The sequence below is a fragment of the Phalacrocorax aristotelis genome, chromosome 7 (assembly GCF_949628215.1).
Source record: "Phalacrocorax aristotelis chromosome 7, bGulAri2.1, whole genome shotgun sequence".
NCBI lineage: Eukaryota > Metazoa > Chordata > Aves > Suliformes > Phalacrocoracidae > Phalacrocorax > Phalacrocorax aristotelis.
In genome coordinates, this window is record NC_134282.1 from 53,887,820 (window position 1) to 53,908,522 (window position 20,703).

The 20,703-nt window shown below is 51.6% G+C and overlaps 2 protein-coding genes across 4 annotated transcripts; both read right to left on the reverse strand.

Annotated features, from left to right (window-relative positions):
• Positions 1–3,963: 3,963 nt before the first annotated feature.
• CALML4 (calmodulin like 4) lies at positions 3,964–10,950 on the reverse strand. Of its 3 annotated transcripts, none has more exons than XM_075100787.1 (5): positions 10,583–10,950; positions 10,440–10,470; positions 8,788–8,928; positions 7,939–8,127; positions 3,964–4,283 (listed from the first exon to the last, which is right to left on the reverse strand). In XM_075100787.1, the coding sequence occupies exons 1-5, from the start codon at positions 10,583–10,585 to the stop codon at positions 4,186–4,188; spliced, it is 462 nt and encodes a 153-aa protein (XP_074956888.1). In that variant the 5' UTR covers positions 10,586–10,950; the 3' UTR covers positions 3,964–4,185. The 3 variants fall into 3 exon arrangements, with proteins under 3 accessions (XP_074956888.1, XP_074956887.1, XP_074956889.1); XM_075100786.1 differs by lacking the exon at positions 10,583–10,950 and adding an exon at positions 9,596–9,689; XM_075100788.1 differs by lacking the exon at positions 8,788–8,928 and having other exon boundaries at positions 10,583–10,672.
• A 1,840-nt stretch (positions 10,951–12,790) lies between these two features.
• CLN6 (CLN6 transmembrane ER protein) lies at positions 12,791–20,703 on the reverse strand. The gene is made up of 7 exons (XM_075100784.1): positions 20,462–20,703; positions 19,275–19,389; positions 18,407–18,505; positions 16,221–16,409; positions 16,055–16,110; positions 14,418–14,540; positions 12,791–13,166 (listed from the first exon to the last, which is right to left on the reverse strand). The coding sequence occupies exons 1-7, from the start codon at positions 20,542–20,544 to the stop codon at positions 12,878–12,880; spliced, it is 954 nt and encodes a 317-aa protein (XP_074956885.1). The 5' UTR covers positions 20,545–20,703; the 3' UTR covers positions 12,791–12,877.

A 20,703-nucleotide genomic window follows, 5' to 3' on the forward strand; every position in this document is an offset into this window, starting at 1 on the left:
TTATGTCACTTTTGACAATGGTATTAAAATCTTGTTAATTCACCTATAAAACGAAATGTGGCGAGTGTGTGGTGACACGGGATCTGGCATCTTTATGCCTGTCTTAGCTTTTGGAAAGTGAGGTCGGCTGATAACGTCTTCCATTTCCTCACAAGTTACCCTGAAGGGAAGGAAGGCTGTTCAGTTCACCGTTGTCATTTCTTTAACCTCATGGCTCTACAAGGACGGGACAGAAATGTTCTCAAGTCCTCCTTTGTGGTATTAATCCCATATGCTTTGTGAGTATTCCTGTTTCATGCTAGGGTGTTCTTTATAGTTGATAATTCTCTGTGCCTCTGACCACAGTTAACATTGCTTGGTAGAAGTCTCAGTCTGAGTTCTCGACCAGTTCCCTGCAAACGTCGCTCCAAAACTCAGCCTCCGTTGTCGCCTGTTATCAAAGACGCAGTGAAGCAACCCGGGGCGGCCTGGCTTGCGGTACTGCTCCCTTCTGTGATCCTTAGACTAGTGGTCTCTTGTCCTCAGATTCTCCCACCGGAGGAGCGGGGTGCGCGCGCACGTGCACGTGTGCGCGGGTTGGGTGTAGCGCTCTGTGTACGTACACACCGGCACGAGCGCGTAGCTGTTGTTCGAAGAGCAGGGTGGAAGTGGCTTTGAATCGCTCTCGAGGGCATGACCGATGCGTCCTGTACGAGATGGAAAAACCGCGCTGAGCTGTAACCTACGCCATGCGCTCAAAACTTTGTAGCACTTCCATAACGATAGATGCGACAGCAGTTCCAGGCTTGCCCTTTCCTCTCCGTGGCAAGGAGTCAATAAGCCTTTCAAGGACGGGACGACTGATAGATTTTCATTGGACTCTCTTGGACCTGCCTCCCAACACAGAGCTAAGGACTGTGAGAGAACGTTTTGAAAATTAATTCTTTGTCGCAGTTTTTTCAGGGTTGTAAGCACATTTTAAATGGAAAGGATTTTGGTTTGTCAGTGTAACTGGTTTTTTCTTCCTTTTGTTTTTTTTATTTTTTAACAGAGCTTAGATTTCTAACAAGGGAAAATTGCTGGTGGTCCCCGAAAGTGCTGCTGTTAATTGTTTTAATTAACAAAGGGAGAAATGTATATAAGGAGAATATTAAAAATACCATTAATTCCATGAATTTAAATCTGTCATTCATTGCCTTAAAACTTTCTCTTAGTTTCCATACGGCATGCCAAACCAGTAAATGGCTTTTAAAAATGTATAGTAGACCAATGTCAGTTTGTATAAAAGTACCAAGTGAAAATATTTATTATATGCATTGGAAAAAAAAATGGTTTACCTATTGAATGTTACCTGTTTATGTAGAAATCTTTAGATGTAATAAAAAGCATTCAGTTACGTTGTGTTTCCTGGGGGGGAAAAATAATAAAGGGGAGGGTGGCAGGGTGTTTTCTGTGAACTGGGAGTCGCAAAGGTCCCTTTTGAACCAGAACGCTTTGCTTCTGAGCGTTTTGTGGCGTGGAGTGTCTCACACTTGTCTCTCCAGGCTCTAACAATGCTGCTTTTGTTTTGTGAGAGCGTGTGAAGCACCGTTCCTTTTTGCTAGCTTTTATTGGGGTGAGGCTTGTCCCCTCAGAGGGGGTGGTAACCTCCTGTTACGATACAGATGTGTTCTGGAGTAATCCAAAGTGATTTTGAGCTGATCAATCCCCATAACGTACAAGCTTTTATATTGTTTGCAGCTGAAAGGATTTGTTTATCAACTGTTCTGGTCAATAAGGAAGAATTAACATGCGTAGTGGCTCATTTGTAATTTGGTATTTGATGCATATTGGAAACAAATGCTTCTAAATGAACTCCTCGTTTCATAAGCTAATTGTGCTCAGGCTCAAAGCAGCTGAGGTTTTCGCTCCTCTTCATCTCTGGTACTTCTGTAGCGAAGCTCTGGAACAGCTCCGGTGGCAGAAACCGAACTCCATGCCGTGAGCGGACTCCAAAAGGCACTAGCGCTCAAAGGCTCAGCGTCAAGGTAGGTGGGTTTTTTGTCCAAACTGCGAACACTGGGAAGAGAGTTACAAGGGAAATCCTGTCTTTTGCTGTTATTTGGAACCTGTTCTTGGCTTTTCTAGTGAATCCTGTCTCTATTTCACCGTATAATGTTTTTCTGGAGAGTTATCTGGGTGTTGAGCTGCTCGTAGCTCTCATTTTCAGAGAAACAAGGGGTCTTATGTTTTGTTTTCTATCTGGAGAGTAGGAATCGCTAATACAGAATTGAGGGATGCAGCAGACAGGCGTGACAAGGTTTGTCAGTTCTACATCGAGCAGTTTCTTTCCCTTTGAAGCATGATCCTTTGCTGCTCAGAGGGCCTTTGGTTCGTATCTTGGCATGTCAGGATCCAAGTCTGAGCTTACTGGGTTAGTCTGGGACTGCCGTCTTGCGAGACCCGCAGGCTCTGCAGCTTGGCTCCGAATCGGGAGGCTGGGCACGAAACTGCCATTTGTCGGAAAGCTACATCCTGGATCCGCTTCCATTCCTTGCGTAGCTTTCAGCATGTCATTTAATCTTTTGTGCTTTTTTACCCCCATGCAATAATATTCCATGAGAATAATCCCTACCTTACCTTTCGAGAGACAGTTCCTGATGTGGAAGGTGTCAGATTGGCTCATGCTTTGCTTTTTCAAAGGTTCTGACCAAGTTTGTGCTAGTTTCAGTCCCGGTTGATTCCAGGTGTTGCAGCGATGCGTGATGGTTTTCATGGTAGCCTTAGTCTGCGGCAGTCAGGCCGTGCTCGGTGCCTCAGTAGGGGATAAATGCATCGTATCTGCGAGGGCTGTACTGATTTAATTGCTGGTCATTTCACAGATTGAGCAAAGAGTGAGCTCGTTGCTTCAGTGATGAAGATTCAGAATTTAAAGGAGGAAGGAGAGGCATGAGGGGAAGGGGGCTCCCGTGGGTAGAAGCCGCAGCAGACCCGGCAGGAGCGTGTGCTCTTCCAGTGCGCTTTGCACGTCGCCGCTTGTGCTGTGACCGTGCAGAGATGGTCTCTGCACGTTTCCAGGTGACTCCAGAGAGAATCTGCTGTACGTTGTCCTAAATTTCATACCAGCCTGAGGACCTCAGCTAAGGCTGCCAAGATGCAGGTGGAATAAGATCGACAACGACTTCTCTGGGTCGCATTGGTTTTAGTCAGCCTACAAGCAAGAGAGATGAGGTGGTTTTCCTTACTGTAGAGAAGCTGAATTTTCATGGCCTCTGTTTTTCCCTGCCGGGCTGTCTCCAGGAGTATGTTCTGGGCAGCTAGCCCAGAACTTGGTGACAAATACGTTTACCAAGCGCAGCATTTTCAGCGTTTTGCCTCAGAACGCAGGGGCTGCTTAACTGCACAGAGCCTTGACGTTGCAGGATACTGCACCTTAATAAATAATGTGGCAGGAGTACAGCAATACAGGGGTCTTCTCTGTTGGGGGAGCGAAGGATGAGGAGGAACGAGACAGTGATCAGAGACCGTTCCAGTGCTTGGGGACTGGGAGTCGTCCCCTGCAGCCGGTGAGCGTCGCTAACTGGGGGAGTGGGAGAATTGCCGGCTGCCTGTCTCTTGCCGCTCCGGGTAGCCAACAGGGACGTGGCCGCCCCACCAGCGGGGCTGTTAACTTGACAACTTCGTGACGGGGGAACATCTGGTTGGGAGTTATCGGATCAGATCGTGGATCCAAGGAATACCGGGGAACTGCGCCTAATTACACTAAATATACCACCATCGTGACATAATCAAGCTTCCTGGGGATCTGTTTCTGCACAAAGAACTGTCTGGCCCTGGGTGTGTGGAAGCAGCAAATGGTTACGGGTGATGCTGGCTCCTTGCGACACAGTCACCGTGAGAGCGTAACGGCAAGTTATCATTTCTGCCGCAATCTGTAGGCTTAAATGCGTTTTTAAAATAAGAGCTGGGGGTTTTTTTTTTAGGCATAACACATGTTACACAAGGGAGTGTTACGTTCTGTTTATTTAAATAACAGAGAGCTCACGTTTTGTGACAGCATTTCTCCAGAAAAGGGGTGGGAACGTGTGTAAGTGTAAGCACTATTGTCAAGGCAAAATAAGGATTTTTAAAGGCAAATGATGATTCCTGAGTCCAAGCAGTAACTAGGGAAAATCGAAGTCAAAACCGTTTCAGGTCCTGCTCTTACCAGATCTGCTCTTTTGAATTTCAGTTGCTGACTGTAGGAGGACAAATGTTGCGAACGAATTCTTCATATTTTATTGTTCCGTTTGGTCCAACTTTGGCTTCTTTTAGCAGGTCGTCAACTGAAAGATTAAAAGAAAATACAAGTTTCAGTGGCATGTATTGGGGATATTGTGATCTTCAGAAGAAGAGCAATGCAGGATTTGGGTTTTCAAACCATTTTTGTAAAAGCAATCACTTCTGGGATCGGTTGGAGGTGCCATCCAGATTGTAGTGTTAAACTGGTGTCAGTCAGCATTTTGATTTCAGTGTCTGGCTTTCTGGAGCAGAGATGTCCATCTCTGAGTTCCACGTGGAAAAGATGCGCAAATTTAATCCAAAATCAGCTTTTAATTACTCATGGTAGGAGTGGCCCGTTTGGCTTGAACAGCAAACCTGTCCCTGTTCAATTTAGACAGAACTAAGTGCTCATGCAGGTGATGTGCCCAGCTTCAAGTAGATCTGTGTGACTCTTGTTGGCATCGGTGGGCTTTAGTGTTTGAAAGCAAAGAATAACCTGCTCAGCTGGGGCTCTAAGGCCCTCCCTGAAAACACCGCTAAAGAAGCGGTAACCGTGCAGTTGGCACCTGGCTGCTTTTCATTCCAGCTTTGGGAACGCCTGGGCAGTGACAGCAGTTACCTGCCTTAAAATGCTCTCATCTGTACAGGCCAAACCATTAAATGGTATTTTTCCTGTCAAATGATGTCAATAAAATAGAAGTACGTAGATGCATAGAAAAGTAATGTTAAATATTGCTGAATGAAGCCGCTACTGGGAATTAGATGCCGTGTTCCTTCCGATGACGGGGGAGGAGGTGAATTCCCTTGCTTGTTTACTTTACCCCTAACATATAGTGGGTGGGTGCTAAAACAAACGTCGGAGAATCCCAGCAGCTTTTATTTGATAATGTTTTGGGCAGCAGTTTCCTTCGATAAGGTATCTAATACAGTCCAGGAGAGGTTTTTTTTGCTTGCTTGCACGCATGCTGATGTGGAGGGGCGTGCGCTGGTCACACGTGCGTTGCGGGGTTGTTTTGGGGGGCCAGCAGCACGTGATCAGGATCGTGGCTGGAGGCTGTGCAGGCGGTCTGCGGGAGGGGAAAGCTGTTGGGTTGTGGGCCTGCATTTATCGTTTGGTATTCTGTTAGCAGGACACGTTGTGGGTGTTTAGAACCTGTTGATAGACCGTTAGAGCAGATGGATTATACGCGGCCATGCGCTAATTACAAGTCCTCCATAATCTTCGGCCAGGCTGGGGTCACCTGGCTGGGGCAGTGCTGGAGTGCTCCCCCTTTCTGACATGGGTGAGGGCAGGTCGGCGGAGGTTGCTCTGCGTTTACTCGTGAGCTGCTCGCCTGAGCTTACCAGAACCGCCGTTCAGGCTGGAGGAGCTGTGGTTGTTTAAATAAGACTCCGAGTACTCACACCGGAGCACCGGATAAGAGCTTTGCAGTTGCCAGTTGTGAAATCAGCGGGGGGGGGGGGAGGGAAGGTCACTGGAGGAGGGGAGGTTTAGGGGGAGAAAAGCTGTTTTACTGTAAATAGCTGTGGAGGGTCTCTATGAGCAGCGTGACCCGTTTCCTCTCTCCGCTGTTCATGTGGGTGTGGGATGAGGCACAGGTTTCCCCTCCGCCCCTCTCCTTGCAGTCAGGTATCGGTGTTTATAAAGGGGGTAAGCGCAGCCCCCGTGGAAGCTGCTGCCGGCAGGATCTGGTTGCGGCGTGGGATAAATGAGGGGCTGCTGTGAGAAATGCTGTTGGTGCACGGTAAGTAACAGTCCGTCCTTTCCAGGAGATGTAATCCTCCTTACCCTGATGGTAATCAAATGCTTCGGAGGACATAAATAAAAGAAAATATTTAATTCTGCCGAGAACATTTAAAAATAACACAAGAAAAATGTGTTGGTTCTCATTTGGTAAAAGTATGTTAAATTAAAATGAAGGCTTTTCTGGAGCCACTGTAAATGAAGGTACGTGCCAGTAGTTACTGAACAATCGCAGATGCTAATGAAATTGAGTCTGTTCTGGCATCAAATATTTATAGCAGCTTAGCTGGAGTTCAGTGTGTTAAGCCAAAGGGGGAATTTCTTGGTGAGAAGCAGCATCACCTGCTACATTAGCATCTACAGTGCCTGTTACAAGTCGGCATGTAGGCTGCATGTCTACTCCCAAAGTAATGGGAAATCCTCCCGCACTCCCCAAATCTTCTTTATCTAACAGCGGTTCTTGCTAGGATGCCCTTATTCAGGGTTAATGTCTCCATGCCTTCACTGTTCAGCTCTCACAATAGCTCTGAAATTGTTTTCAGATGTAAATAGCTGCATAAACTATTATTGCAGTTAAACAACTGAAGAAAGCACTCGGAAGACATGCCCGCTTGGCCTGTCACTCGTGAAGCTGGTGATGGCGGCTGGACCGACCAACCTTGCTCTGATTAAATCTGAATTCTACTTTAACATTAGAAAGGACAGCTCTTGTACGCCCGAGGAGCCTAGCAGGGTCTGTACGAACCCCAGAACCCTGGTAAAACTCACTCCTTGCCCATATCAAACCACTGGTGGGTTTTTCTACTCGCTCTCTGCCGAAGACGGAGCACTAATGTGCGAGCTCCAGAGCCCGCTCTCTGCAGCAGGGTCGGAGAGGCGAGAGCTCAGCGAGAGCAGGAGAAGCACCCACGGGTGACGTGGGTCGGAGCAAGGAGGGGACGAGACACCCTGTCTGTGGGGCTGGTGGGCAGAGGGTTGCGCAGAGCGCTGCCCTGCCTTCCCGCAGGCCAGGGCCCCTCCTGCAGCCTGTGAGAGCTGGAAAAGTGGGGCATGCGTTTAAAGAGCTCATGTATGTACATAAAATGCCTAGGGCAAAAATCTGTCCAAAAGGTTTTGATCATTTTCAGCTTCCTGGAAATCCCATCCTATTGTGCCCCTTGGAGGCAAACTTCTGACAAACAGGACAGGTTTTTCATGGTGGGTTTTTTTTTTTTTAAATTCATTTTAATTGAAAAGCCCCCCTCTCTTTCCCAAACTGTGCTGGCCACAGAGCTCACCGCAGCAGCGCTCTTGAGAAACTGCCAGTGCCCTGAGTGCTCCTTACAGCATCCCTGCAGCTGCGGGGATGGACGCTCTCCCAGGGCCCTTCGTGGGACTTTATAAATACAGCAAAGTATCTTGGGGGTGAAAAATCATCATTCAGGAAACAACTTAAGAAAGGGAAAAGGTGTCTCGGTTAGTGGGCAGCTGCCTTACCTCTTCTGCAAGGTATAAAATACCTGCTTGGCGATCGTGGTGTGGGTAGAGGGTGGCAACAGTGAGGTGACCTCACTGTCACACGAGTCTTAATCAGGTGCCGTGAGCCGCTGTCGCTAACGCGCTCGGCTCGGGGAGCGCTCCCCGCTCTCTGTGCGTGCCTGGGCTCAGCTCGGGGCTCTGGCTTACGTGGGCAAAGTGTTTTGAACGAAGGCCCGGGCTTATCGTATGGCTGTGGCAGGCAGGAGACTGGTGCCGGTGGGGTGGGCCTGGGGACACGATGGCAAGGGGCAATGCCCTGGTCCACCGTGTGTCTCGGGCGTGATGGGGGGACATCCCTCCTCCCCCCCACCAAGGGGGGCACCAGCTCCTGCTGGCACAGGTCTTTCCTTGCTCCCCGGCTGGAAGTGCCTCGTCCCAGATTTGATTACAGAGGAAAATCAGGAAGGAAATGTGAAGATGGGGCGCATTTGATATATCTTTGAATTGCAAAATACCTTCTTCCTCGGAAAGCTTTTCTCCCAGTCTTGTAAGTTTGGCTCTCAGCTCCGAAACAGAGATAACGCCTCTCTTCTGCCTGTCTATCATGGACAAGGCCGTGAGGATTTCCCTCTCGGGTTCCTCTTGCTTCATTTGCCTGTACATTATATTCAGGAAAGTGGAGAAATCCAGCTCTGCGTTTCTGTCTGGAAAAATCAGAGCAGATTTTTTTAGGAATGGCTCAGTTTTGTAGTCTGGGTCCAGATCTAAGCATCCCCCTCCTCTCACCCCCCGCCTCCCCTTCCTCTTCCCTTTTGCCTGACTCTGGTCTGGACCAGGGTGCACCACTGCTGGGAGCTTTCTTCTGCTGCAAAACCCATGTATAGCTTTGCTAGACTTGTGCTCTGACACCTTGTATCCAGAATTTTTAATCCAGCTCACCTTATTTCATGATTCTTCTTTGGTCTTTGTGCTGTGCTTTGAGTTTATTCATACATACCTGCAGATTAATATCTTTCTATGCTTTTCTAACTCTGCTGGTTGGACTGGACAGCTTCCCAGCCTCAAAATCCATGATCGATATGTATGCCTCCTGCTGCCTTTGAAGCTTTTTCTTCTTTAATGGCACTATTTTGATCTGTGTCCTCAACTTTGCTCACCGCCTAGAGCACATCAGACTAGGTTTTGGTGACTGCTCTTGGTTACGCTGCATTGCTTGGGCTGTTTCACCTGAGAGTGGGTATCATCATCTAGGCTCCAGGCAGCCTCCTGTCTTTGCATGCAGTCTCCTGACCACAGAAAAGTTGAATTTCTCCGACCGTAATCCAGTGTGTTTTATTCATGTGCTGCCACGGCACTTGGCTTACCGATGGTGTGCAAGTGCAGGTGTCTCTGCACCTCTCCCGGCGTCGGGCTGGCTCCCAGGCACCGCATCACTGCCATCAGGTCGGAGGCTTTTATCTTGCCGTTTTGTTTCTTGTCGTACAGGGAAAAACATTCCTTGAACTCTAATTAAAAACCAAAACTCTGTTATGCCATGTAAGATTACATTGATCTACCAGTGACATTTTTTTCTCTCCCGTTGCTCGGTCAGGCGGCGTTGGAAGGGTTCCAGCGGGGATATTGTGTCTGGTTCGGGGTGTCTCGTTTCAAGGGAGATGATGGGCAGTGGGGGAGGACCCTGGGCAAAGTGCCAAGGGCAATTAAAATCCAAACTTGTGAATAACTGAGTAATTGGGGCCCTTCAGCCTAATGAAGCAAGCCTTTAAGTGGAGTCGGGCTTCCAAATATGTAGAATACTGTTGAAAAGTACTTTTCTCCTCCTTCAGCAGGGTAGGGGAGGATGCTAAAGGAATGAGCCTTAAGGAGCGATGGTGGATGCTCGTTTGGTCCCTGCCACGGTCTGTGCAGGGTCTGGCACTTGCCCCTGCCTTGGCCTGCCACCGGCTGGATTTTAATAAAAGACAAAAGAACCGGTGATGTCGCATTTTGAGTGCTACCAGCTGCCAGAGTGTAGCGGAGGAGAGCCTCTGCCTGCCCTGCTGCCATCCCGCTGCAGCATCTCCCCTCCCTTGCTTCTCCCCGCAGCCCTCGCCTGCCTGCTCGCTCTCTCCCCTTCCCCCTCGAACGCTGCCTTCGCAGTTTTCAAATAAATAAATAAGGGTTGCAGCTGACCTAGATAAGGCTGCCATCCTCCCTTCCCACACTGCTCCCAGCGCAGTGGCAGGCTCTGCTCCTCCTCACGCTCAATGCGAACGGGCAAGTTGTGCTGCATAGGGACAATGTAAAAATCAGACTGTTTTGGTGCGATCGCCCTCTATGCCCGTCCTCATCCTCTCTGTCCCTCGACCTTATTGCAGGCGTGAGCGCAGGGTGCCAGGGCCCTGTGGGTGCCGTGGCCTCCCCCTGCCCCAGCCGCCCCCTGCAGCAATCCTGCAGAGTTTACTGAGCCCAAGGGCGCTGCAGATTAACAGATTTGCGATAAGACTCTTATTTCAGCTTTCTTCTGCCATTCTCATAGCAAACCCTTCCTCGTTCCCATCCAAGGCAGACGTCCCCTTTCCCAGGGAGAGCCCCAGTGCCTTGCAGTGAGAATTTGTACTTCCTGCACCCTCTCCTTCCTTCTCTTCCTCCTTCACCTTCGCTCCATTCGTACGTGAAACCTCCAGCACTGCAAACGGTCACCTGAAATTTCTCCTGGTCCCTGCTAGCTTGGCCGGGGCTGATGCATTTGTGGGGTTGGGAGGTCGCTGGTTAACCTCTGCTGGTCTCCACGCAAATGCAGCGGGTGGGTCTGCGGGTGGCTTCAGCTCCCTGCCCGTGCCCAGCACTGACCTAATGAGATCGGGGGGATTTCTCTGGTTTTAGAGCAAGCAGATCCCCTCGGGAGCTGGGAGGAGGGCAAATGGGGGAGCACAAGCCCAGACCAAGATGCTTTTGGGGGAAATGCCATTTATATATTTGTTAAGCTGATATTCCTAATAGAAAAAACTCAAAACCAGAACAAAACTGTACGTACCATTAATTTGATCCTGGGACAGAAATTTTGCCTGTAGCACAAAGCGAGGAAGGAGAAGGAGAGAAGAAAAAAAAACAGCTTTACAATCTGGATGGGGGGAGCAGGGGGTGAGCAGTTTGTATCAGCCGAAACGCTTCACTCACCATTACTTTGGGGACCCTCCTTGTGTTTTAAGCTGCCAGTTGGGATTGGAGGCGTCTGCTGCTACTTTTTCTATTCTATTAAGGGCTAAAGTCCGCCAGCCCGGGGTGGAGCATGGCCGGGCTGTAATAAATACCCTGCTGCTATGGCTACGAGACCTGATCCCTGCCGGGGCCGGATCCTGCTGCCAGCACGGCTCCTGCTCACACGCCGTGGGGAGAAGGGCTCTCTCCAGCCCACCCGAAGCCTCAGGACTCCCAACAGGACCCCAAGCAGCGATGCTGTCGGGAGGAGTGGGCCAAGAGCTTCTCTCGGTCAGGGTTTGAGGGTGTTTGGGGCCGGACTGGATGGAGATGAGCTGGTTGCGCACAAAAGGTTTGATGATCTCAAATAGCTGCACACCTTGCACTAAGCTTAGCTGCCGGGAGGCAAATCCAGCCTTGTTGATACCTGCCGAGGCTGCCGGGGAAGGGTGTGGGGGGATTTACAGCTCTGCAGTTCACTGCTGGAGGGGTTTTGCTGGTGGGCAGCAGCAGCTGGGCTCAGTGCAGGGCGTTGGGCATTGCTGGCAATGTCACTGTGCCCTGCCTGGTGGGTTGGCAGGGGAAGGGGGGTTTAGACATGCCCCCTGCAAACACGGCGGGGCTGGGACATTGCAGACGGGCTGAGAGGAGAAGGGATTTTTTTTGAGGTAGTTTAAAAATCTCCCCATTGTCTGACTTTTTCTTTATTAGCATTTATTTAGCTAATCTGCTTGGGAGCAAAGAGGACTGCCACGTCTTGTTGCAGCCCTCGGCAGGAGCTCAGAAGGAGATGCCGAGGAAATGATGCTGAGGGAGAGGGAGGGCTGCAGCAAGCTGGAGAGCTTCTGGGGTTTAAACCTGGCTGCGAGGGGGAGGCAGAGCCTCCAGCTGTTGTGGACTAGCCCAGGCAAACAGCTGTGTTTGTTCACGTCTTCTGGTCCCTTCCAGCACTGTGCTTCTGCCACGTGGTTGCCATTCAAGCCACTGAAAAGCAAGTGTTACACATGAACCTACTGTTTTGTCCCATCCGTTCCCCACAAAAAGAGCTGAGCCAGCAGCTCGGCTTGGTGCTCCTGGGTGCAGGAGGGGCGATGCTCTGTCTCTCCAGATCCGCCGGTGCTTGAAGCATCCCGAGAAGAAACCCATCGGCTGTGCAGGCAGGGCTGGCAGGTGTGTGTGGGATGAAGAACCAGATGCCAGGCTGCGGCTGAGATGGACCCAACAACAAAATATTTAGTGGCCGTTGTGACCACTGTGGCATGGACCGGCCCCTTCCCAGGGTAGACCCTGCTCTGTTGCAATGATACGTTCAGGGTCGTTAAATCTTGTGGGATAAAGGCTCTCCCTTCAAAGACCAGAGCTGCTTCAGGAAGCAACGCGGGTCACTCAGCTTTTACTAAATGTTTTTATTCAGCATGTTTCACTAGTATTTTTTTCTTCTACCACTTGGATTCAGTCACACAGGGCTCTGATATGGATTTTGTAGACATAAACCATGGCAGGGATGCAGCTGGAGTTGCAGGAGCTCAGCTCCATCACCTGAAGCTGGAGAAGTGGTGAGCGGGAGCAGAAGCTGCCGGTGGCGCAGACCCCAGATGAGCAGGGCCAGCTCTGGAGCTCCCCTCTTGCCCGATGCTTTTTTCGGGCTGTGTTCGTGGGGAATTGGCCCTTCTGCCTCTGCCGCCAGCCAGGCCCTGCCTGCACCGCACCTGCACTCGGCAGTGAGGGCTTAACCCTGGTGCTGACGGCTGGGATGCTGCGAGGGCTCTGCGGGGGAGGCATGGCCGAGCGGAGCTGCCGCGCAGATCCAAGGGAGGGTGGCTCAGCCCCTTCCCGGCATGTTTATGTGGCTGAGAGCAGCGTGGGAGGAGCAGATACATCTCTGCCAAGACACGATCCCGCTACAGGCCGGGATGCTCTCCGGGGCGGCGACGGCGGTATGTGGCTTCGCCAGCGGGGCTGGGATGCTGCACCCGTGCTCCCATATGGGGGGGTGTTTTAATGCTGTCCCATAAGCACCCGAAAAAGTCCAGCGTGGAAGTGCGTTGTGCAGAGCCGGGGAGACACCCCTGCCACGACCCTGGCTTTAAGGCGTTGAGTCCCAAAGACTGTTTCCCCCTTTTGTTAGCACCCCCCCCTCCACCCCTAACTTAGGTTTAGTTAACATAAGATACGTCTTGCAGCTAATGTTGGTCAGGAATTTATTTGAAATACATCTACATTAGAAAAACTAGATTCCCCCCCCCCCTTCAAATCGCTCTAAAATATCAAAACTTATAAACTTTCCTTTGCTGCATGGAGGTTGTTCATGTGCAGGGTGTAAAATGCCCACGGCTCGGGGATATAGATGACGCCAGGGTACTTCTTCCTGAGAATTTTGTCATTCCACAGCCAAACCACCCAAAGAGCAATGAGGACCAGCGTTATGATGAAGGAGTAAAAGAGGAAAAGCCCATTGCTGTCCAGGACGAGTCCTTTGCGTTTCTGGTGCATCACTAAAGCCATCATGGCGAAGAAAGTGAAAATGTAGAGGATGAAAATCTGACCCTCTGTCACGAGATACCTACAAAGCAAAGCCACCCGTTAGTGCCCCCAGGAGAAAGCACCGAGCGACAGCAGCCCCCAGCACGTCCAGCTTTACCCGGGCTGAACGTCTCCCCCTTCTCCCTGCTCGATGTCCAGACAAACGAAGCCGTGCCGCCGCCTACTGCCAGCTTTTGAGCTGTGATTTGTTTTTCACGTTTCTTACCATTAATTTAACAAGAGCTGTGGCTTCAAATAAGAGAACAGGTAAATAAATGCGTGCCCAGTACGGGATTTGAAAGGTGCTGGGCTCAGTTTGTGTATGGGATGCTTAAAGGCAGACCCAAAGCTAGATTCTGGCTCCAACCCATGGATGTTGAGCTCGTTCAGTCCAAAAATCCACTGCTCCTCCTCGGCTGTGTCTAGCAACAGCCGGTCCTGAACGGGTGTTAGCAGGGCGAAGGAGGAATTACACTCCCTGGTTCTTAAATCGCTAGCACAACAACTGCAGAGGTTCATGCTGATATATTTAAAGGAAGTGCAATGGGGTAACTGGGAACTGACCAAATCTTCCTGATGACTTTGACTATCAAAAATTAATTTACTGTATAAAAACAGTCTCAGCGGGGGGCAAAGCCACAGGCAAGAGAGACCATCAGCTCTGAAGATGAATGAAAAGTTGTTTGGCTGCCATCAGGGAAACCGTTTGGGAAGATGAGGCTAATGAAAATGGGAAATAAATAAGACCTCTCTCAAAAGGCTATTTGGACCCGCAGGGTGAGCCGAGGAGGCAGCATCTGAGCATCACGCAGGCGGCCTGGGCTCTGTGTGAAATCCCTGGACAACTGGTGAGAGCATCCCCATTGCCACCAGCAACCGCAGACCAGACGGGTGCGCTGGCGGCACTGGGTGACCACCCCAAAATCATCGAGGACCTGCCTTAACAGCATAGCAAATGGCAGCCTTTGAAGGGGGGGGGGGGGCAGACAGCAAGTACCAGGGAGGCTGGGAGCTGGAGCTCCAGCAAAACAATATGACCAACAGCATGGTTAAAGAAGGACCCCCAGCCGGGTCAGGAGTACTTGATGAGTGGTCCTGAAGTTGTCCCAACTTGCAAAGGCTAAAGCGGCTACAACTTTCGACGAGATTTGATTCGATTTTCCAGACCTGCAGAGCAGAAGCTGCACATTCTGCCCTGGGGAATGGAGAGCCCCTGCCTGCACGCTGCGGGGCTGCCCGTGGTACCCACTCTCCGCCCCTCGCCCACCCAGAGCGGACAGAAGCCGCTTACCAGTAATAAAGGCTGCTGGGCCCCATCAGAAGCAAAGCAGGCACTGGCATCCTGCTGTCCTCTTCAACAGGGGTGAAGCAGCCGGTGAAATATATAAACAGTATCAGGAAAAAAGGGATGTACCTGCAAACAGAAACAACGCACAGATTGTCAGTGTGACCCTGGAAAGCATTTAAACCCTCCCCCCCAAATCCAAACCATGCACAGAGGCAATTCCTATGCTGAGCCTGTGAACTAATTTGGTGAAAGAGCAGAAGCAGAGGCCACCCAGCCTGCTCCGGCCACGCGTGCTCGGGCAGGTGAAGCAGTGGGTAACCGGGGCGCGGGGTTCTGCTCGGTGGGGTCCCGCGGTGCCAGCCGGGGCATCGGCCCTCTGCCAGCGTCACAGCTCTCGCTACGAGGTTACCACTGCGGCCAAACGACAGACAAAGGGCTGCTGGTGCCTGGTGCAGGGCTGTCGTATGTCCTGGCTGCCCCGAGTGCTCCTGCAGATAACGGGGATTCTGGGGCTCTTGCGGGAAAGGCCCAAGTTTGCTGATTAGGTCAAAGGCTGGGCTCAAGTGCTCCGTCGGACAAGCGCATTTGTTACACTCCCAGGCTCAAGGAGGCTCTTAAACAGAGCCTTGTGTTGTGTTAAAAGCTGAACTGCAGGAAAGCAGGACGTGGACCAGGATTTCACCAACCTAACAGAACCCTTTTTTATTTAAAAGAACAGGATTTGCTTGCTTTACAGCACTCAAGGAACAGTAAATAAACCAGGAAAGCCTGCTAGGGAGCAATTTCCCTCTGTGCTCTGAGAGGCCTCGGGATTATCTGACAGCAGGTAAAGGGCCAGATGCTCCTTTCTAGGGTCTTCGGCACAGGCAAGGCAGCAGGACGCAGGACAAGCCTGCGGCACCGGGTGCTGCTCACGCGGGCAGGAGGGTGCCCACGGGACCTGCTGCAGCCGGTGGGCGCTACCAGCATTGCCTGCCCCGGGGTCAGCAAGTGCAGCCGTGCTGGATGAAGCACGCTGTGCAGCTGGAACAAGCATGTCTAGGGTCAGCTTGGGGTGATAGCGCTGGAATCGGACACTAAGTGGGCTCCCCGGACCACCAAGGCCAAACGGTCTCTGCTACTGGGCGGCACTGGTCTGGCTACGCGAGTAACGCTTCCCTCTCACCGGGTGGTCACTAAATGGATGCACGGTAAAGGAGGGGAGGGAGCAAAGGCCTAGGGAGACCAGGCAGAGTTAGGTTGGTTTGGGGTCAACTTCCAGAGGGGCAAAAAAGGTGGGTGGTGACAGCCAAGGAACCTGCGGAGCCCTCAGACCTGCGCTGTGACTTGTCTCTTCACCTGGGTATCCCGTGGAAGGTGGCCGAGGGGCGAGAACAGATGAGCTGCTCCTCTGGCCCTTACAGCTGTCAAACAACTGCCACGTCCTAGAAATATCACTGAGGCAGAGACAAAACTAGAGGGAACGGGTGATTTTTCCAAGGGAGAGGTCCACTGTAATCACACTGGCTATGAGAACATTATCCCCAGCCAGCTGTCATCAGCTGCGTTTTGTTTTTTTACATATTAAGCTACGATGAGATCAGACCTGCCCGCCCTTGTGTTATGTTCTGATGCCGCTAGATAGACCATAAATTGCTCACCACATCGAATGACCTAAATATTCATCGTAGTAGTACAGCAGCTCAAAGGAATCAATCTGCAATGCAATGAAAAGAGATTTAAAAGGGCAGAGGGAACCGGATGCTATTAAATAAGAACAAGCAATTCATATATTTTAAGTGCTTGTGTAAAAAACAGCCTCTTTACCAGTGTCTCTGGCTTCAGGTTCTTGATGATGGGATTCTCCCGTACAGAGAGATGGTGCTGGTAGCCACTGAAAATCAGGCGATGGTTTACAGAGTCTCCGACCAAGTGGATGCTGGCTCCCATGACAAACATGATGATGCTGACGTAGACCATTGATCTTGGTAAGGTCTTGGGGGATCTCTCGATGAGCTAAAACCACAAAAGACATCTTGAACAGCGAGGAGGTGCTGGCAGAGACTCACGACAAGTTCTGCTCTCTCTGACTTTACGGTGCTTTGCAAAAATCATCTAAACCCAAGCGGGAGCTTGCAGAAAGCTGCAGGTTGTGCTGCCAGGGAGAACACAGTTGCCCCCCCGGGAAAGCAGTGCGACCGCACCAGAGCGACCTTCCCGTAATTGCAGCTGGTTTCCCTAAACACATCTCAGGCAAGTTTCCACCAGCCTACATGGCTTTCAGAGCACACATTTTGTCCCTGATTACAACAAACCCACATTTTTTTGCCCTCATTAAACCCTTCTGCATAAGCGGCACCCTTAACCTGAGTCAATGCTTAGACCGGGTCAGCGATCCGGTACTTCTAACACAGTCCTCAGAGCAGTTTCTTCACTGGATGTGATCAAAAGCGATTAAGGAGAACCAAAAAGGCAGTGGCTTTCTCTCGTTCCTCCGCTGCGCGGATCTGCAAGGCTGTCTGTGCCCTCCAGTGGCTGGGAGAGCCTCCAGCAGCACTCCAGGCGAGCGCGTGCACTTCACTCCCCTGGCTACGAGACACTTGCTCCTTTATAATTCTCTGCTGGATGATTTTCAGGGAACTTTTGAATTGTTTGGGGTTTTTTTTCCCCTCCCTAATGGAATCAGACTCACCTCTCTCTGTATTTACTTCTAAAGAGGGAGCTGCATTTAAACCTGTATCTAGACATACCTAATTACCAGCAAAACCCATTGAAGCAACCTTTTAAACACCAGCTTTAGTGATGAGCTCCCCCTGGACCATCTCGTGGTCTGCTTAGGTCTGGGTGGAGGCAGGCACGTGAGGCTGGCGGGGAGCCCGGTGTTACGCAGAGCCTGGGGCGAGCTCCTGCGAGCCCGGCTGGGGACGAGGAGCAGGAGCTTCTCTCTGGAAAGGAGCTCCCTAACTCAGCCTGCAAAGTGGGGAAGACCTTGAAAGATGTAAATCCCAGCTCCAGCAGTTCAGGCTTTGGAGGGGACGCCAAGCCAGCCTTGGGAACCATGGGCCAGGGGGATGCATCAGCCCAGCCCAAGGATCAGCTGGGGCCACCTTTGCCTCCTGTCTCCCTGCTGCCAAATCAGCTTTGCAGACCTCCATAAACAGAGAAAAGCTCCTTATTTGTATTTAATTTTGAGGCTTAACTTTCCCTTTCTCTGTAACTGCTGTACGAACGTCAGAGGAATCAAAGAGGACGAGGAGAGCAAAAGGTCCAAGCATGGTGGGACACGTCCTTCGAGGGGACGCGGGGGAGAAGAAACACACCCCGCCTAACAAATGGATTTTTTCTGTGGACCGACCCCTCGTGCTGTGCTGCCAGGGAGGTCCAAGATAGTAAATTTTAACCTAATGAGCACCCAGCCTGCAGAAATCGGCTGTGTCAGGCTGTGACGGGTCAGACCGAGCTTCGGAGCTTTTGCATCCCCCAAAGGACCAGATCCTGAATAGGCCTTTTTGGCCACAGCAGCATTTAAAATCTCCCAGGCAGACCCAGGAGAGACAGAATCATTTACATCTTAGGACATAATTCAATTTCTAGCTAATGAAGGTTAAAATATAATTGCTTTCTCATATCTTCTGGCTGCTAAGTTTTTAACATAAGGAGATTTCTAATGATATGAGTGTCTTTAACCTCATAAACAGTTTACACGATCCAGCGGCTGGCAGCTGAAGCAAGATAAATTCAAGCTGAAGATACAATTCTAACGTCGAAGAGCAAGTGTAATTAAGCTCTGAACAATTTAGAAAACCTACTATAGCTCCAGCTGTGTCATAAGGTCTTTTAAGTCACCGATGGATGTTGTCTTAAAAACATGCTTGGCTCAGCCAGGGAGAAGGGCCAACATTTGTTCAACAGGATCCTAATAAACCTTTACAAAACTGTCTTGTTTGCCCTGTTTTTACAACCAATAATATTACAATAAAGAAATAATGTAACACCTGCACCTCAAAGTTTACCTTTAGCAGAAGAAATGGTGTGATAACATTGTAAGCCATGTGGAAATAATCTCCAGCACTCGGTTTGTTTAGAGGAAACCACTCCAAAGGTAGGATTATCTGAGGAGGGGGGGGAAAAAAGCATATCAGTATATCCTCACCACCAGCTCGCGATTACGGCCCCGTCACTGGCTGAAGGACAGGGAGAGAGAAAAATCCTTGCTTTGGACTGTCGCTGCTTGCCAATGGTCAGCCTGACTTCACGTAGCTGTCAGTAACGACGCTGGGCAGCTCTTCTTGCAGTAAGCATCCCTAAAAGCCCAGTCTGGAGGTGGGTGCTAAATGCATGGCATATTTACATCCCAGCCATGCACTCCTGCAGCGCTGCCCGAAGCCGAGGCCGTGCAGTTGTGTGGCCGAGCGAGCCAGCGAGGCATTGGGGCGTCCTGCAGCAGGGGATCTCCGTTAGCCCTCTGCCACGTGCAGATGCCAGCAATAAAAAATTACGTTTGAGGTTAACGGCCACGTCTGCCCCGCACTACCTGGAGAGCAGGAGCCCCAAGCTCCCAAGGTACAGGCAAGGTATGGGGAAGAGCATCAGGAACCTCTCCAGGTAACTTTTGTTATGAAAACATAAAGTTGTGGGATAGATGACATGGAACAAGCTTGCTGGATACCTTCCCCGCGACTGGAGCAATGCGCTTTGTACCAGTTACACCAGTACATCGCAGCGGTCTTCACCTCAAGGACAGCTCCTCAAGGGTGTCCCTTCGGTGTAGAAAACAGCCCATGGGTCTACATGGGACCACCATGGCTCTGCCCACCTGGTCCTACACCCGAAATAAGTTGACTGCAAGCACAGCAGCAGGCCTGGCTCTGCCACACTCACCATCGCAATGGGACGCCCGAAATCCAGCACCCAGTTCTGCAGAGTGAAGTAGAACCACAGATCAAAATGAAACGGGGAGGTCTTGAAGGTGTCCTCGTTCTTGACTGCCCCATGCCTGGAGACGACAGAAGCAACAGGGTCAGCCTTACGTCTCACAAGAGGCTTCCGAGGAGGCAGAGGGAGCAGACCCCAGGTCCACACCCTCACCCAAAACCTGTCATTCCCTGGCTGCCGGTACATTTCTGGGCTTTGGGATCTGTGGAATAACAACAAAGTTGAGAGGCCAAAGAGAGGAGGAGGCAGTACAGAAAGGCAAAGCATAGTTAGTAAAAACTGGCGCATCCCCGTAAGAAGGCTCTTCCTGGCTGAGAAGTGAGCACAAAAGCAGGAGGGAAAGCTTAAGTGCTGAATTAAGTGCAACTATTTTTAACTTTTGCATGACAAAGCAAAATTCAATTCCCCGTGGCACTTCTGCTGAACGCTAAAAATGCATCGATGCCTGCTGGTACTTGAGCACAGGGATGCTCTGGACACACTATCACCTTCATCTTCCACTCTGAGGATCTTCCTCCTCTGCCTCTGCACAAGGCCTGATCCAGCCCTGCTGAAGTCTTTCCATCAAACCAACCTCCAGCACTGCCGGACCTTTACCTCCCTATGGGAAATGTGGATGGATCGCTCTCATGTGGTGCCGAGACGTGAACAGCGTCAACCGGATCAGCCACGAGCTTGGGCTACCTGAGCCCACGGTCCAAACCCGATGGGTGGAGGAAGATGATGCTGGTACGCTCGACGAGTTGGGGGTGCCCTGGATGAGCCGGGAGAGCTGCGGCTCCCTGGAAGAGCGTGTCAAACCGTGGACCAGTGGGGGTAACCCAGGTAAGCACGGATGCCCCGGACAAGGCTGCGGTGCCGTGGCCGAGCAGGGGAACCCTACATGAGGCTGGGGGACCCCGACCCTCCGGGATACCCTGGACAAGCACAGCATCCTGGATGGGGTGGTGGTAGCCCGGAATGGGGCTGGGGGGGGGGCACTGGATGGGCCGCCGCGGGGCTGGATGGGGCTGGGGTATCCTGGGGCAAGGGGGGGGGGGGCTGGATGGGGTGGGGACCCCCGGGGAAAGAGCGGGGGGTGGGATGGGGGTGGTTCCCGTTCCCGTTCCGCGCCCCCCGCCCCCGCCGCTCACCTGCCCGGGTAAAGCGGCCCGGCGGGCTGGGGGCAGCCCGGGGCCGCCGCCGGGAAGGGCCGCCGCCGCGCCGCGCCCTGCATGGGCCCGGCTGCTGCCGCTCCCCGTCCCCGTCCCGCTCCCCGTCCCGGTCCCGGCGCGGCTCCGCCCGGGCCCCGCCTCGGCGCTGCGGGACGAGCGGCGGCTGCGCGGCCGGTGGCCCCGGGACCGCCCCGGGCGGGGGGGGAGGCGCGGGGCGGGGG

Excerpts from the sequence above, each read along its gene's own strand:
- CLN6 (XM_075100784.1), bottom strand. The coding sequence starts at position 20,544 with ATGCAGGGCGCGGCGCGGCGGCGGCCCTTCCCGGCGGCGGCCCCGGGC. Across the intron at positions 18,506-19,274 it reads TCGGGCGTCCCATTGCGATG|ATAATCCTACCTTTGGAGTG; the intron begins GTGAGTGTGGCA and ends CCCCCTCCTCAG. Across the intron at positions 16,111-16,220 it reads ACCTGAAGCCAGAGACACTG|ATTGATTCCTTTGAGCTGCT; the intron begins GTAAAGAGGCTG and ends ATTGCATTGCAG.
- CALML4 (XM_075100786.1), bottom strand. Across the intron at positions 8,128-8,787 it reads CCTGCACTTGCACACCATCG|ACAGAAACGCAGAGCTGGAT; the intron begins GTAAGCCAAGTG and ends TGATTTTTCCAG. Across the intron at positions 4,284-7,938 it reads AAAGCTTTCCGAGGAAGAAG|TTGACGACCTGCTAAAAGAA; the intron begins GTATTTTGCAAT and ends TTAATCTTTCAG.